Genomic DNA, 13,858 nt, shown 5'->3' with positions numbered 1-13,858 from the left:
ACAAACATGCCAAAGAAATCCAATAGAGAAAAGAGAGTCTGTTCAACAAATGACACTAGATAATTGATTTATGGGTAAAAAACGTCAGTCCTTGTACTAGCCAGCCTCCAGGATCCATGTGTTCACACAGTTCCATCCACAGTGAACAGGGCTAACCTGGGTAACCAACAGGCTAGTGCAGAAATGGTGGGAGTGTGACCTCTGAGGTTACACCACGAAGACACTGCTTCTCCCTTGTTTCTGCTTCCCTCTGCCCCTCCCCCTCCCCCCCCCCTTCTTCCTTTCCTTTTCTTCCCTCTTCCTCCCTCTGTTGTGGGAATCTAGCAGAATCAGTGTATCAGAATGAATAGCTGTTTTCTGGAAGTACTTAGACCTTGAAGAAATCATGGTGGACAACAGTGACTGTTTTGTTATCTACACAGCTTCTTCTCTGCAGGAGCTTTACAGTCTTTGTGTGACTTTGGTCACAAGGTGATCCTGGCACATCTGGATAGCTTGGATTACTGGGTACTGCAAACAGCACACAGTAAGGACTGTGAGATGCTTTCCTTCAGAAAGCAGATTAGATTAGGGCTCTGGTATGAGAAACTTGTTTTACCCCAAAAAATAAAACTTTTGTGTAGCAATCAATAAATATGTCTTTGCACAGCTGGTCAGAGTTCAGCTCATAGAAACTGTTCATCCCTGCTGCAGAGAGCCTAAAATTCATCTTGGAGTGAGCCTCTTTGCCCGACCCTCACAACACAAAACCCCTGAAACTCTCCCTCTTCCTTTCTCCCTCTACTCACACTGAGTCAGCTGCCAGTCATAAAGATGCCTAAGGAGTCTACAGAACTGTCCATGAGCCAGGAACTATGGACAACAAGCTTGCTCAACAATCAGCTCAGCTTACCAAGAGTGACCTACAGTAAATCCCACATCCTTTCTAAGCCTCCAGATGACTGCGCCACAGGTGATGCTTAACTCTAACTTCCGAGACCTTGAGGCAGAGGCACTCACCCTCTTGGTCTACTGAAATCATGTGAAATATTAACTGCTTATTGCTGCATAGATCCACTAATCTAATCTAGGGGCAGGGGAGTAACTTGTCACATAAGGCCTGTATTATGTTGTCCTGTCCAGTTTTATGTCAACCTGAAACAAACTAGAGTCATCTGAAAGGAGGGAACCTCAACTGCAAAAATGTGTCCAGAAGATGGGGCTGTAGGCAAGCTTCAGGACTTGGTCTTAATTAGGGATTGTGTGGTCCTGGGTTCTATAAGAAAGCAGGCTGAGCAAGCCACAAGGAGCAACTCAGTAAGCAGCACCCCTCCATGGCACCTGCATCAGCTCCTGCCTCCACCCACCGTTTGAGTTCTTGTCCTGACTTCCTCCCCAAGTTGCTTTGGTCATGGCATTTCATCATAGCAACTGTAAACCTAACAAGGGTATATGTCATATATAAATGAGTTTAATAGAAAATAGACCATAACATGAAAGCTAAAACTATGAATCTTTTCAATGAGACAAAGCAAAATGTCATCATGACCTGGGAACAAAGACTGTATATGAAAAGCAATATGCACACACACACACACTGAGTCAGGATCAGAAACTGTAGTCCAAGTTTATAATCCCAGCACTGAGAAGGCTGAGGCAGGAGGATCATGATTTTGATACTATCCTACACTATGTAATGGGTCCATATCTTACAATGAGGGAGGGAAAGTAGTTAGAATGAAAAGGTACTGGACTGGAAAGCAGGCTTAGTGGGTAAAGATTCCCAGCACCTACTGAAAGCCCCACACAGCTATAACCCAAGGGCTGGGGGCAAGTGTATAGACAGGCAGGCTTAGAAGAGATACACTTGTTGGCCAGTCAGTCTAGCAAAATGGGAAGCTCCACATTCAATGAAAGACACTTAGTGTCAACCTCTGGCATCCACACTCCTCCACATGGACACACACACACACACTCACTCACTCACACACTTAAAATTTCTGTTTATCAGATGATTATTTAAAGTGATCTATAGGATATTCTAGAAAAAAGTTTCATGTTCATACAGGACAACAGACTTGATTGTAGAATACATATAGAATGGCTACAAATCAGTAATGCAAAAGTAGCCAATTCTATAAGCGGGCAAAACAAATAAATAGATCCTTCATAAAGGGAGAGCAGTAAGCACATGAGAATATGCCCGACACCAGTGGTCATCACTAAGGAACAAAGGCAATCCAATGAGAGAGCTGAACTAAGAGTACTGACAGCACACATCCTGGCCAGGACACAGAACAGTGACAATCTACATAATTGCTGGCAGAAGTGCACACATGTACAACTACGTCACAAAACCTGGGAATTCTCCAAGGAGCTAGGACATGTGACCTCCTCAAATAGTGATATCATTCTCATGTATTTACCTACAGAGAAATGAAAATATATGCACACAAAAACACTTTTTCCAACATGGTCCAGATATTCATAGTCCAAATAAACAGGAAAAACTGATAAGCAAACTGTGAATGCCGGCAATGGCGTAACGAAAGTATGGACACACTGCAAAGACATTATGCTGAGCAAAATACACCGGACCTAACAGAGTGTATAGTGCAATCCCATCATAGGAACTGCTTTCTTTCTTCCAATCAAGGCCATACAATGCTATCCAGGCTAGACTAGAACTTGAGATTCTCTTGACTCTGTCTTAGTGCTGGGATTACTCCATCATATCCAACTACCCATTATGTGAAATTCTCAAATGAGCATATGCAATCTAACATATAAGAAACAGTGGGAACGGCAACATTGCTGAGCAGTTGAGAGTACTTGATGCTCTTCCAGAGGACACATACTCAGTTCCAGCACCCTTATCAGGCAGCTCAGAACTCCAGCTCTGGGAGATCTGATGCCCTCTGCAGGGCTCCACAGGCACCTGCATTCATGTGGTATATACACACAGAGATATACACACATACAAATAAATAAACATTAAAATAAAACTTCCTTTTAATAACAGAAATTTCTTCAAAAATAGAACATTAATTGCCAGAAATGGAATGGAAAATTGACTGGGTAAAGATACCATGTAGTTTGAATGAAAATGGCTCCCATATATTTGAATACTTGGTCCTAATTGGTGGAATTCTGTGGAAAGTGTGGCCATGACCTTGTTGGAGGTGGTGCATCACTGGGTGTATGTTTTTGTTCAAAAATCCACGCCATTCCCAGTGTCTGTCTGTCTGTCTTTCTCTCTCTGTGTGTGTGTGTGTGTGTGTGTGTGTGTGTGTGTGTGTGTGTGTGTGTGTGTGTGTCTGTCTGTCTGTCTCATGGCTGTATCTCAAGATGTGAGCTCTCAGCTACTACTCCAGCACCATGCCTGCCAACTTACTGCCATGCTCCCCATGGTGATGGCCATGAACTCTAATCCTCTGCAACTGTAAGCCCTAAGTAAATGCGTTCTTATATAAGTTGCCTTTGTCATAGTATCTTATCACACAACAATAGAAAAGTAACTAGACACTCAGAGACACTGAGAACTTTTACAGGCAATAGAAATGTTTCATGTCATAATAGAGCTATAGAATACACATGTGCATAATTCTGCTCAAATTGCACAAGTTTAGATTTGAGCATTTCAATTTGTTCAATTTTGCCTCAGGATACAAAACTTTAAGAACAGTAAGCAGTGGAATGAATTATGAGTAATAAAGAATGAGGTGGTCACTCCCCCGAAGGAGCCTGTACCCACAGTCAGTATACCTTCCTTTCCACATCTCTTCTTTGAGAGCCCACAGCTATGCTTTCAGTGTCTTCTTGTCTTCTAAGTGCCGCTTTCTTAACCCTCATGCTTAAGCCTCCAACTCCACTTCATAAAAAATGGCAGAATATTAACTGTCTTAGATGATAGAGGCACTCTGTAAACGTGATAGGAAGAGTTCTACCCATCTGACCTCAATATCACTATGCAACGCCTCAGTCTGGTTAGAAAGACCTGTACCCAGCAGAAGGCTCCAGACCAATCTGCAGTAGTACCTTGCTTCACGCTCCTCTTCCCCAAATAAACAACAGTAGCAGTGACAGTGACAGTGTAACACTGACTTCACATCAACTCTAAAGACACAGGGACCTTAGAACAGGACAGCAAAGACCCACTCTGTAAATGTGAGCCATTGTTCCCATTATCACGGCTAACTTTTTTCCATTACTACCACTTGCTCAGTTGCTAGTAGTTTTATGTCTTCTCTGAGTAGTGTCCCTTCATCTCTGAGCAAGTGACTCAAAACTAATCTTTCTGCTTTCACTCTGGATAAACAAGTAAATAAATAAACATGGAGCCACTTAACTGATAACCACCTGCTGCAAGCAGGGGTAGTCCTACATCGAAGGAATTACTGTCACCGCTTATCCACAGGAGTAGCTATCCAATAAGAGCTGAGTCTATCATCCCACCCTTCATCCCTGTGCTGTTTGTGGGCTGCATCCTGGGAGTGTTCTCAAGCCTGCTGTCTTGGTCCTGCTTTTCCAGAACTGGAGAGTTGAGTCCTCCAGAGAGCCCCTGCAATGGCTCCTTCTGATGTAACTACCTTTTGTCTGCCAAACCCTCTGAAGTGTGTTGTTGGAACCATAAAGGATTTGACAAGAAAAGATAGATGGGGTGAGACAGAAAGAAGTAGAACAACACAGGGTAAACTTAGGGAACCCATGCTGATGTGATTTTACTGGATAATTAAGGCACAAAAATGTACACAACCGAATCTCAAATACGGGTTTGCTGACTGCTGACTTGAGATGAAATTAGGGACAAAGTGTACTGTCCTCAGCATAGGTGCCACTCGAGAGTTCTGGAAAAGAAATTCTACTTTACAAACAACACAACATCTGGGCCAGGCCCCAGAATTCTCAGCCTATCAGTGGGCTAAAATCCTATGCACCAATTTACTAAGTTTCTTATCAGGGACCTTTACCAGCACATTTTACAGAAAGAAATTTTTGTTTCAGGCAAAATGATATTTCTGAAGAGAAGTGAAGATACTTGTAAATAATGTTATTCCATCTTCTGTGCTGACTCAATCGAACAGACTTCTTTGTCAAATTAGTTTAGAACCAGCAATTGTACACACATGAAACAAGATAGGCACTACTAGATTTGTGAGAAACTGGGGAGGTAAATACTTTCTTTCACTTCTATTGAAAATTAGCCATATTCCATTGAATATACCTTATGAGATACTCATAAGTTTGTGACCATGAAGTGAATTAACTTAAACACTGACCCTAATATCAAGGCAAAGGCCAGATTCGGGTAAGCCACGCAGTTTCCAACCATAGAAATGAGAAAATATGAACTTCCATTAGTACCACTCTATAAGCTGGAGAACTAACTAGCAACATAATTTAACTAGTAACATAATTGTCCATGTCCATGTTCATGGCACGGAACCCCAAATCTTAGCGAAAACAGTGATTAACACCAATCACAGTGACAATATTCCATGGAATGCAAACTAGAAGTTGCCTAGGCAAAGGTCAAAATTTTTTCATATCCCTGACTTCACTGTAAAAAGTGAACTGAAGAACTTTTAACAGATTCTGAGAAAGCAGAACAGAATCGCCAAGTAACTCAGAAGTTGTGCGCCATTCCTGTGGACCACAAGCACCTGTTTGTATGAACATCTTCCAGCCAAGCCACCTAATCAGGACAGGCGCGCTAACCCACTAGTGTCTGGCCGCACGGCCCCAGCAGGCGGGCGCCCTCCGAGGCCGTTTCCCACGGTGGGTGCTGCGGAGCTGGGAGGGGAGGCGGGAAGCACCCCCGACCCCACCGCGTCCCCCCACCGCCGGCAACGCTGTCCTCCCGCCCCGGGCGTCCCGCCGCAGCAGACACTCACAGCTCTGGTCTCGTAGAGCACCAGCTTCTGGACCGAGCTGATGATGGGGGCAGCGGCCGTGGGCATGGCTCCAGCCAGTGGCGGCCCCACTACGGGGCACCAGGCCGCGGCCCAGGGCGTGACAGCTGCCTGCCCGCCCCTGGAGACAGAGGGAGGAGACTCTGCAGACCCAGCTCGCCAGACCGTGCAGAGGAAAAGCAATGTCGGCGCGCTAAACCCTCAGAGTCGGTGGCCGCAGGGTGCTTCCGGATTCCCCAGTCACGCCTCCCCTCAAGACCCGCCCATACGCGGGGGCGGGGTTACAGGAGTATGGCGTTGTTGAGGGCGGACGCTGAGGGCGCCATCTTTGTTAAGGTCTGGTTTAAAAAAAAAATCTGCTTTATCTCGATCCTTAAGGGAAGGAGGTCAGGCGACTGGAGTCTTGGTTCCAGTCGGCTTCTCCACGTCGTAATTGGTCTGTTTCTTCCTGTCTGTTCTTTACTTTTCTGAAACCTGTCTCATAGTGGTTTTTTTCCTGAAGCCTGTGATTTTCCCTTCTTTTGTTCCCTCTTTTATTCCCGTGAGAGTCAATAATGTTCAAATTGTGGCTGTGTGGCCCACGAATCTTTCCTAATTTCTCCAGTGTGGTATTTGCGCTTTTTGTGTGTGAGGCTGACGTCTGTGAATTCTAAGAGAGACGGTGCAGTATAAGGAAACGCACTGATGTTGGGACCGTTCTGGTTTACAGTGTTTCCGTTGCCCTCTGGACGTAAGTGGGCATTGAGTAGACAACATATGCACTCACTCTGCTCATCCCCCCCACATCTGTGAGAAAGGGCGTTTTATAATTATGAACACAAAAGCAAACATTTAAGAATTCACTGGAATTACAGCTCCACCTCCTGAGGCCCCGCCCTCCAAGGGGCCCTGCCAGCCACCCACAGGTTTCCAGGGCAACCGCCCAACAGATACTTGGAGCCTCTGGAAGTAGCAGCTGTTGGTCCCAGGTCCACAAGGGCCAGGTAAGCAGCCCTTTTCCCAGAGATGGGAGGACCTTTGTCCACCATCTAGATGCATTTTGTTATCAGCTGCAGGGAAGCCCACTTGCTGCGGGGCCCCCATACAACTATCTTTCTTCCGAAACTAAACCACGATCTGTTCCTAAACCAACTTTTCAAAACCGGTTCTCCTTTCAGCATCCAGGGTATTTGTCTCACAGTTGCGGCCGAACACCTGCTACAGTGTAAGACAGCGTAGCTAAACTAGCAGGAAGTGCTAGGTTCCCCAGGGATGTCTCTATACCCCAGAATGCACCACTAGGGGGTTCTCATGATGAAAGGATAATAAAACTTGAAAAATGCAAACACAGCTGAATGTGATATTAAAGTTTGCTGTAGATTCTAAGTTGGGGGGTTACAAGATTTCTTTTTTTTTTTTTTGGTTTTTACGAGACAGGGTTTCTCTGTATTATTTTGGAGGCTGTCGGTCTAGCCTGGCCTCGAACTCACAGAGATCTGCCTGCCTCTGCCTCCCGAGTGCTGGGATTAAAGGCGTGCGCCACCACCACCCGGCTTAAGATTTCTAAAGTAATTGGCTATAAATTAGTAGTTTTATTTCATAGTTTGATATATTTTTTGAGAAACTAGAAAGATGGCCGGAGTGTGTGTGAGGGAGGGAGGAAGGGAGGGAAGGAGGGAGGGACAGAGAGAGGAAGAGAGGGAGAGAGAGAGAGAGAGAGACAGAGACAAAGACAGAGACAGAGACAGAGAGAATAAGCCAGAGGTCAAACTGGATGTTGTTCTTCAGCCAACAGGCCCCAGGTAATCCATTTATCTCCATCTTGAATCTTGAACCTCTTAACTTTTCATAAATCAAGTCTTCTAATGTAAGCTAAACATTTGCAGAATATTTTGATTTAGAAAATCACTTTTTAAAATGTACAGTTCTGATTTTCAAATATTGTTTCCAATTATTTTTACTACAATTAAGCACCTCCCTTTTGAGGACTTTCTTTGTTTGCATCACCTAGAAGCAGAAAAAAAGAGACAATTTAAAAAGTGCCAAGCTGTTATATAAGGGCTGATCCCAGGAAACAGTGGCAAGGAAGGAAACTGGGGAGGGAGGAATATTACCAAGCAACCTTCTTAGTCAGCTAAATTCACTAGGGAATAAGGAGTACATACCTTGGAACTATTCACTTTCTGGGGGCAAAGGATCATCGTGTTTATTCACCAACCCCCATGGATTACTGGCAGAGCCTTCTATGGCAGAGCACTGATATCTTGGAAGTCCCTGTTTGTCTGGGCTCAAATAGAGAGAGAGTGTATGGAACTCACAGAGGAATTCCACATGCTGGTATTCAAAAGTTCAGTAATTACCTAGAAAAGGTGTGTGTCACGTGCATGAGAAGAGCTCTAGTAGCATCCGATGACTTCCACCCTTTTAACTACTCCTACTCATGGTCCCCACATGGTCACACCATCCACCCTTTCAGCCAGTCACACCCACGCTCCCCATTTCGCCATCCCACCATCCCATCACTGATCCTTGAAGGTAGTGACTACTCCCGGTTCCTAAGAGGAAAAGACTTGCAGAAAGGAGATCAACGCAGTCAGCTGCAGAACTCGATGTTGCAGTTGGCCCCCGGGTCCGTAACTGATCACTCATCATCTCCCTCTTCATCATTCATTCTAGGTTTTCCTACTCTTGGCCAGGACTGATGTGAGTGTAAGTTGTTTGTCCTGCAGAAAACCAGTTGTCATTCCTGGGTCTCAGTGTGAAGACTTATCTCAGAGACTCCCCAGAGTTCAACGTTACCTTCCCAACCCCAACTATTTAATTCCAAATCTACCTCCACCTACCAGCAGTGACTCCTCATAGGCTTGTGGAGCCAAAAATGACCAGTTGGTGGCAGCAGTTTCAGTTTTGTCATACCTTGACTGGGATCTCTGCTAACAACCATCTCTCCCATCCAGCAAACCCAGTCCACCATCCCCACCAGAGTTTTAAATTGTGAGGGATTGCCCAAATCAGTCACAGAGTGATGGGGATAATGACCACTTCTCCATCCATTACTTGGTTCATAAAGTACTTCACTATCCCTTACAATACTAAACAGTGCCATACCCGCACCTCTGAGATGCTTTTCTAACACATCAACAACTTCTAGGTAAGCTGTGATGTGGTAGAGACATTAGATCCCATACACACCTCTTACAATGTTTACCTTACTGCAAAAAGGATCCTTTGATCCGAGGCAATGTCCCATGAGATTCATGGTGATATGTGAGACAAACTCAATTCTTCGTTAGGTGTGCTGGCCAACAGACGATGGATGGAGAAAGCAAACTCACCTAGATCCTGTGTAACCGTTTTGGTTCCCCAAGAGATGTATCATGTTAAAGTCTTAGCCTCATGTGGGAAGCTGTCTTTGCGGGGCTGCAGTAGGAGCCAGCCAGGCAGCCCACGGTTCATACCTGAGAGGGGGAGTGTGGATAAAGAAAAGCTAACTAAAGGGGCTAAGAGACAGAGCACAGGGTATCTGTCGGGAGGGCCATTCAATCCATACTGAATGAGCCCTTAGTTTATTCTTTAACAATCTTAATTGCCCAACCAAAAGTGGGGACAATGGCAGAAGATTTCTATTATCATGTATAAGGGGCAAAGAGACTTACTTCCCTTAATCTTCCAGGTATTTGGTAGCCACACCTACCATCCGGCCTTCAGGGTCCAGAGTAAACACACCTGAGCCTAAGTCTGTTGTTACATAGATAGAGACATCCACTACCAAGGCCAAGACAAGCTATCGACTTAAAGGCATAAGGACATTTTTGAACTCTCTGACCCTTAGTCAAAATGAAATGGACTCCTTTCCATAGGTCCTGGCAGCCTCATCTCAGCTGTGGAGATGTAGAGCATCTGGTGTAGTGGAAATGTGAGGGAGCCTTACTAAGTCATGGCATAGCCTCTGTCACTTCATCCGGCCACCAAGTGCTCCCATTTAGGAACCTGCAGTACGCAGAGGACCAGGGGAAGACCGACTGGAATCAACCTTGCTTATCAGTTTGGCCTTTACAAATGTATGGTTTGTGAATGAAAAGAGTCACACATTTCATCCTTGCTGATACTAGATTTCCATGCTGTATAAAATATGCCACAAATTTGACATCTTAAAGCATTTATTATCTCATAGTTTCCATGGCCAGGAGTCCTGGCATAGATCAGCTGAGTCCTCCACAGTCAGGTGTTACTGAAATGTTAACGACTAGGAGAGAATCCAGTCCATCATTGGGAACATTCATCTCTGGTAACAGGACAGAGGTTCCTGTTCTCTCTAGCTGTTGGCTACGTGTTGCTTTCCACTCCTGGAGGTCAGACCCCAATCCTTGCCACATGGCCATCTCACAACACAGCTGCTTCCTTCTGAGCCAACGGGAAGTGTCTCTCCAACTGCTAAGATGAAGTCAAATATGATAGAAGATACCCATGAGAAGCAAGTCACACATCCGACTTGCATTCAAGGGAAGGGGATCATGTAAGAAGGCAGATGGGAAGAGTTCACTTTAAATGTGTGTGCCAAACTGATTACAAGCCCAGACACAGGCTTTTTCAGGGTTCCCTTTCTCATCTGACCTTGTGCCCTGTAGGCCCTTGAAGAAGCCATTCAGAATTGCCCAATAGCTTGAGGAATTAGAAGCTCCGCTCAGCGCTCTGCCTGCAGGAGGAGTCCTCCAATCGCTATTTTTCAGAGCTCCCTGCAAGTGGAACTAAGACCTAGAAGTGTTCATGTGCAGTTTGCACCAGCACGCCATAACTTTCTGTGATGTTTCTCTCCGTGTGTCAGCTTTTCCCAGGGAAGTCTACCTGAGTTTTGACCTGAAATAAATGTAAAAACCAGATAACAGGACTCAGAGTGGGGAGCCTGGACTACGTATTTATGAGCCTTATTTTGCCCTTCCAGACCTGCTTAGACTCATTCACAATTCCCCATTTTATCACTCAGTGGGCTGCTGCAGCATTTGCTCAACTTTGGGACTCTTTACCCAGTGGTCCTTGAGAGTAAGACGTGCCGTTTCCCACATTCTCCTGTTGGTGGTTACAAGTGTCCCTTAGAGAAAGCTGTGGCATCACCAGTGACAACACTTGCCCATTGTTACTCTGTCTATTCTTGGGGACTCCTCGCCTTCCCCTTCAGAAGGTTAGCTCCTGGGCTGGAAGCAGGAGTCACTGTACCCCGAGACTGCTGACGTATCGCTTGTGGTTCAGTTGCTCCCTAGGTTTTAGATGTGTGTCGGCTGACATTCCCATTGCCTGCTCCCCGGTCTTGGCTTTAGGAACGCCTCCACGGTTTCTAACGTAGCTGCTGATCGCTGTGCATCAGGCTATCCAGAGACTGCTTCCTGGTTTGAAGTTTTCTTTATAAATGGCTCCTGTTCTTCCAAAGCCAGTCAGCCCGGTGACACATGGGAACCCAGGAGCAAAGCAGCCTCACCTCTGCCCACAGTCCCAGCCCCAACCCTAACCCTAGCCCTAACCCTAACCCTAACCCTAATCCTAACCCTAACCCTAACCCTAATCCTAGCCCTAACCCTAACCCTAACCCTAACCCTAATCCTAACCCTAACCCTAACCCTCAGCCCCAGCCCCAGCCTCAACCCCAACCCTAGCCCCAACCCTAGCCCCAACCCTAACCCTAACCCTAATCCTAACCCTAACCCTAACCTAATCCTAACCCTAGCCCTAACCCTAGCCCTAACCCAAACCCTAACCCTAACCCTAATCCTCACCCTAACCCTAATCCTAACCCTAACTCTAACCCTAACCCTAACCCTCACTGACCCAGTTTATTTGTGATTCATTTCAACAAAAGCACCATAAATTAAATTCTGCTATTACAGACATAAAGTTTAAAGTGATAGGTTGTGCCCAGAAATAAACAGCTCAAACTAGCAAAAGCTTTCCATTAAAGATCAGCCTTGTAGAAATTTAATAAATATTACAATGCAAACGCTCGTGTGTATGTGTGCGTGTATTTCCAATTTGATTGAAATTTTCAATTTAAACAGCCTTAGTTATATGCTGTTTCTTTCTCAAATGTTTAATGATATGGCTCCTGGGCTAAGTGAATTCATGGAGTTCTTACCCACCTTCCTGCTCCAACAACTGTAAGCCCTTCAGTTTTGCTTTTTTTAATTGCAGTGTTTTCTATTATGGATTCGGCAGAGAAGAAAGAAGAATATCCTTTTGCAGATATCTTTAATGAAGATGAAATGGAAAGAAACTTTTTGTTGTCCAAACCTACTTGCTTTATTGTATTTGGGAAACCAGTAAGTTATCACTTCTAACTTTTGTTTTTTTTTTTTAATTTTAAAAGAGCAAGCTTATATTACCGTACAAGCTTGGAAACTGCATAGTATGTTCATTTTTTTCGTGTCTGAGAGGTTTTCATAATATCACTTCAACTCTGATACTATATTTGTTTTGAGCTCATATGTGTCTGTCTCCTTGTGCTGAGCTCTAGAAGAGAAACCTAGGCTACAATGATGCTGGTTTTAATAGTATAAGGATATAACTTATCGACACACTCTACTATGGTGATTGTTGCTGACCTAGGATTACTTCAGATGTGATTTGAATACAAGATCTCCTTAGAAACTTGTTGTGAGGCTCCCCAGATATTTGAGATGAACTATGAGGTCTATTGACAGCGGGAGGAGTGGAGGGCAAACGGGCCTGAAGTGTATCAGAAAACCAGCTGTCATCTCCCTGCAAAATGGGGCTAGCCCCAAGGAGCTGTGATAAAGTTGCTCACGCCTAGACAGCTGTAGGAAGGACTTCCATGCGAGTTCTGCTTTCAGCCATTGAGCTAATCAATAACTAAAGGACTGGGATAGTCAGTTAGAGAATCTTCCAAAACAGCAGAAGCCAAGAAGGGTCCCACCATTGGTTTAATTTTTGGTAAGAACCATAGGACAGGTAAGCAAGAAACATTCCTAACAATTTTCATTATGTTTTTAACAACATGGTTCTAAATGTCAACACTGACAGCACCCAGGTTCAAATATCACTTCATCAGAATGACCTTGTAACTTTGAAATAGGATGCTCTCCAAGGGTGTCAGGTAAAAGATTTATCTGCTCTTCACCATTGCTGTATGGGCTGAGGCTGTAGTCACAGCAGTGTAGGAGGCTGAGGCAGGAGGATCGCAACCTTATAGCCTGCTCTGGCTGCAGACTGAGTTCACAACCAGCCTGGGCAGCTTACCAAGGCTTCATATTAAAGTAAGAAATAAATGCAGGGCCAATGATATTGTTCAATGCAAGGCTCTCACCCATGTAGCCACAATATGTTGAACCCCAGAGCTGTTAAAAAAAAAAAGAGGAACTAAAATTATTAGGTGGAAGTTACCAAAATTTCCATGTTTCTTTTAGAAAGAAAATAAAATGACAAATCTCAATATATTTTATGATGATCCATAAATAGAATTACAAAGTTTTATGATATCCCGATGGTGTAGCTTCCTAATTTCAGGTATAGCTTCATAATTTCTTTCCATAATAATATATTTAAATAAGTTCAGAATATGTGGAATATATAAGTGGAGAAAATGAAGTTCTAAATATATAGGGCCCTCTTCATTTTATAGGGTAAACATTTATGTAATTATAACCATCAATAGAATTCTCTGTATCAGTGCCTCGTCTTTACAGTTAATAACATTTCTCTTTTAAAGGGGACTGGGAAGACAACATTAGCCCGTAATATAGCACAGGCATGGAAATGTATTCGTGTTGAAGGTAAATTTAATTTTTCTAATACTTTAGTATGAATAGTTTCAAAGATTTACAATATAGAACTGCATAATGAACACCAATTTAAGATCCCATAATTAATTGTTTCATCACACACCTGTCCACCTGATGAGTACCAACTTTCTAATAGCATCAGTCCAGTCATGTTTATTAGATGTCTCTGGCTTGTCTTTCCTCTAAACCTTTGTTTCCATC

At 44.1% G+C, this 13,858-nt stretch overlaps 2 protein-coding genes across 10 annotated transcripts in view; one reads left to right on the top strand and one right to left on the bottom strand.

Annotated features, from left to right (window-relative positions):
- Fig4 (FIG4 phosphoinositide 5-phosphatase) overlaps positions 1-6,099 on the bottom strand; it is a 101,343-nt gene extending 95,244 nt beyond the window's left edge. Inside the window, exon 1 of the mRNA XM_005073240.4 lies at positions 5,874-6,099. Coding sequence (XP_005073297.1) covers positions 5,874-5,939 — 66 coding nt within the window. The 5' untranslated portion in view covers positions 5,940-6,099. The remainder of the gene's footprint in view (positions 1-5,873) is intronic.
- A 37-nt stretch (positions 6,100-6,136) lies between these two features.
- The window catches only part of Ak9 (adenylate kinase 9), a 122,016-nt gene continuing 114,294 nt past the window's right edge, over positions 6,137-13,858 (top strand). For 3 of the 9 annotated variants that reach the window (XM_040758208.1, XM_040758210.1, XM_040758207.1), the window contains exons 1-3: positions 6,574-6,874; positions 12,051-12,178; positions 13,585-13,648. In XM_040758208.1, the coding sequence (XP_040614142.1) occupies positions 12,062-12,178; positions 13,585-13,648 (181 nt within the window). In that variant the 5' untranslated portion in view covers positions 6,574-6,874; positions 12,051-12,061. Of the gene's footprint in view, positions 6,875-12,050; positions 12,179-13,584; positions 13,649-13,858 lie in introns of all 9 variants that reach the window. The other 6 variants (XM_040758212.1, XM_040758211.1, XR_005881830.1 and 3 more) reach the window with 5 other exon arrangements.

This window comes from Mesocricetus auratus, unplaced genomic scaffold, assembly GCF_017639785.1.
Source record: "Mesocricetus auratus isolate SY011 unplaced genomic scaffold, BCM_Maur_2.0 Super-Scaffold_100018, whole genome shotgun sequence".
In the NCBI taxonomy this organism is placed as follows: domain Eukaryota; kingdom Metazoa; phylum Chordata; class Mammalia; order Rodentia; family Cricetidae; genus Mesocricetus; species Mesocricetus auratus.
The sequence above is the reverse complement of the archived record's forward strand: the minus strand, read 5'-3'. Positions and strand labels throughout refer to the sequence as shown.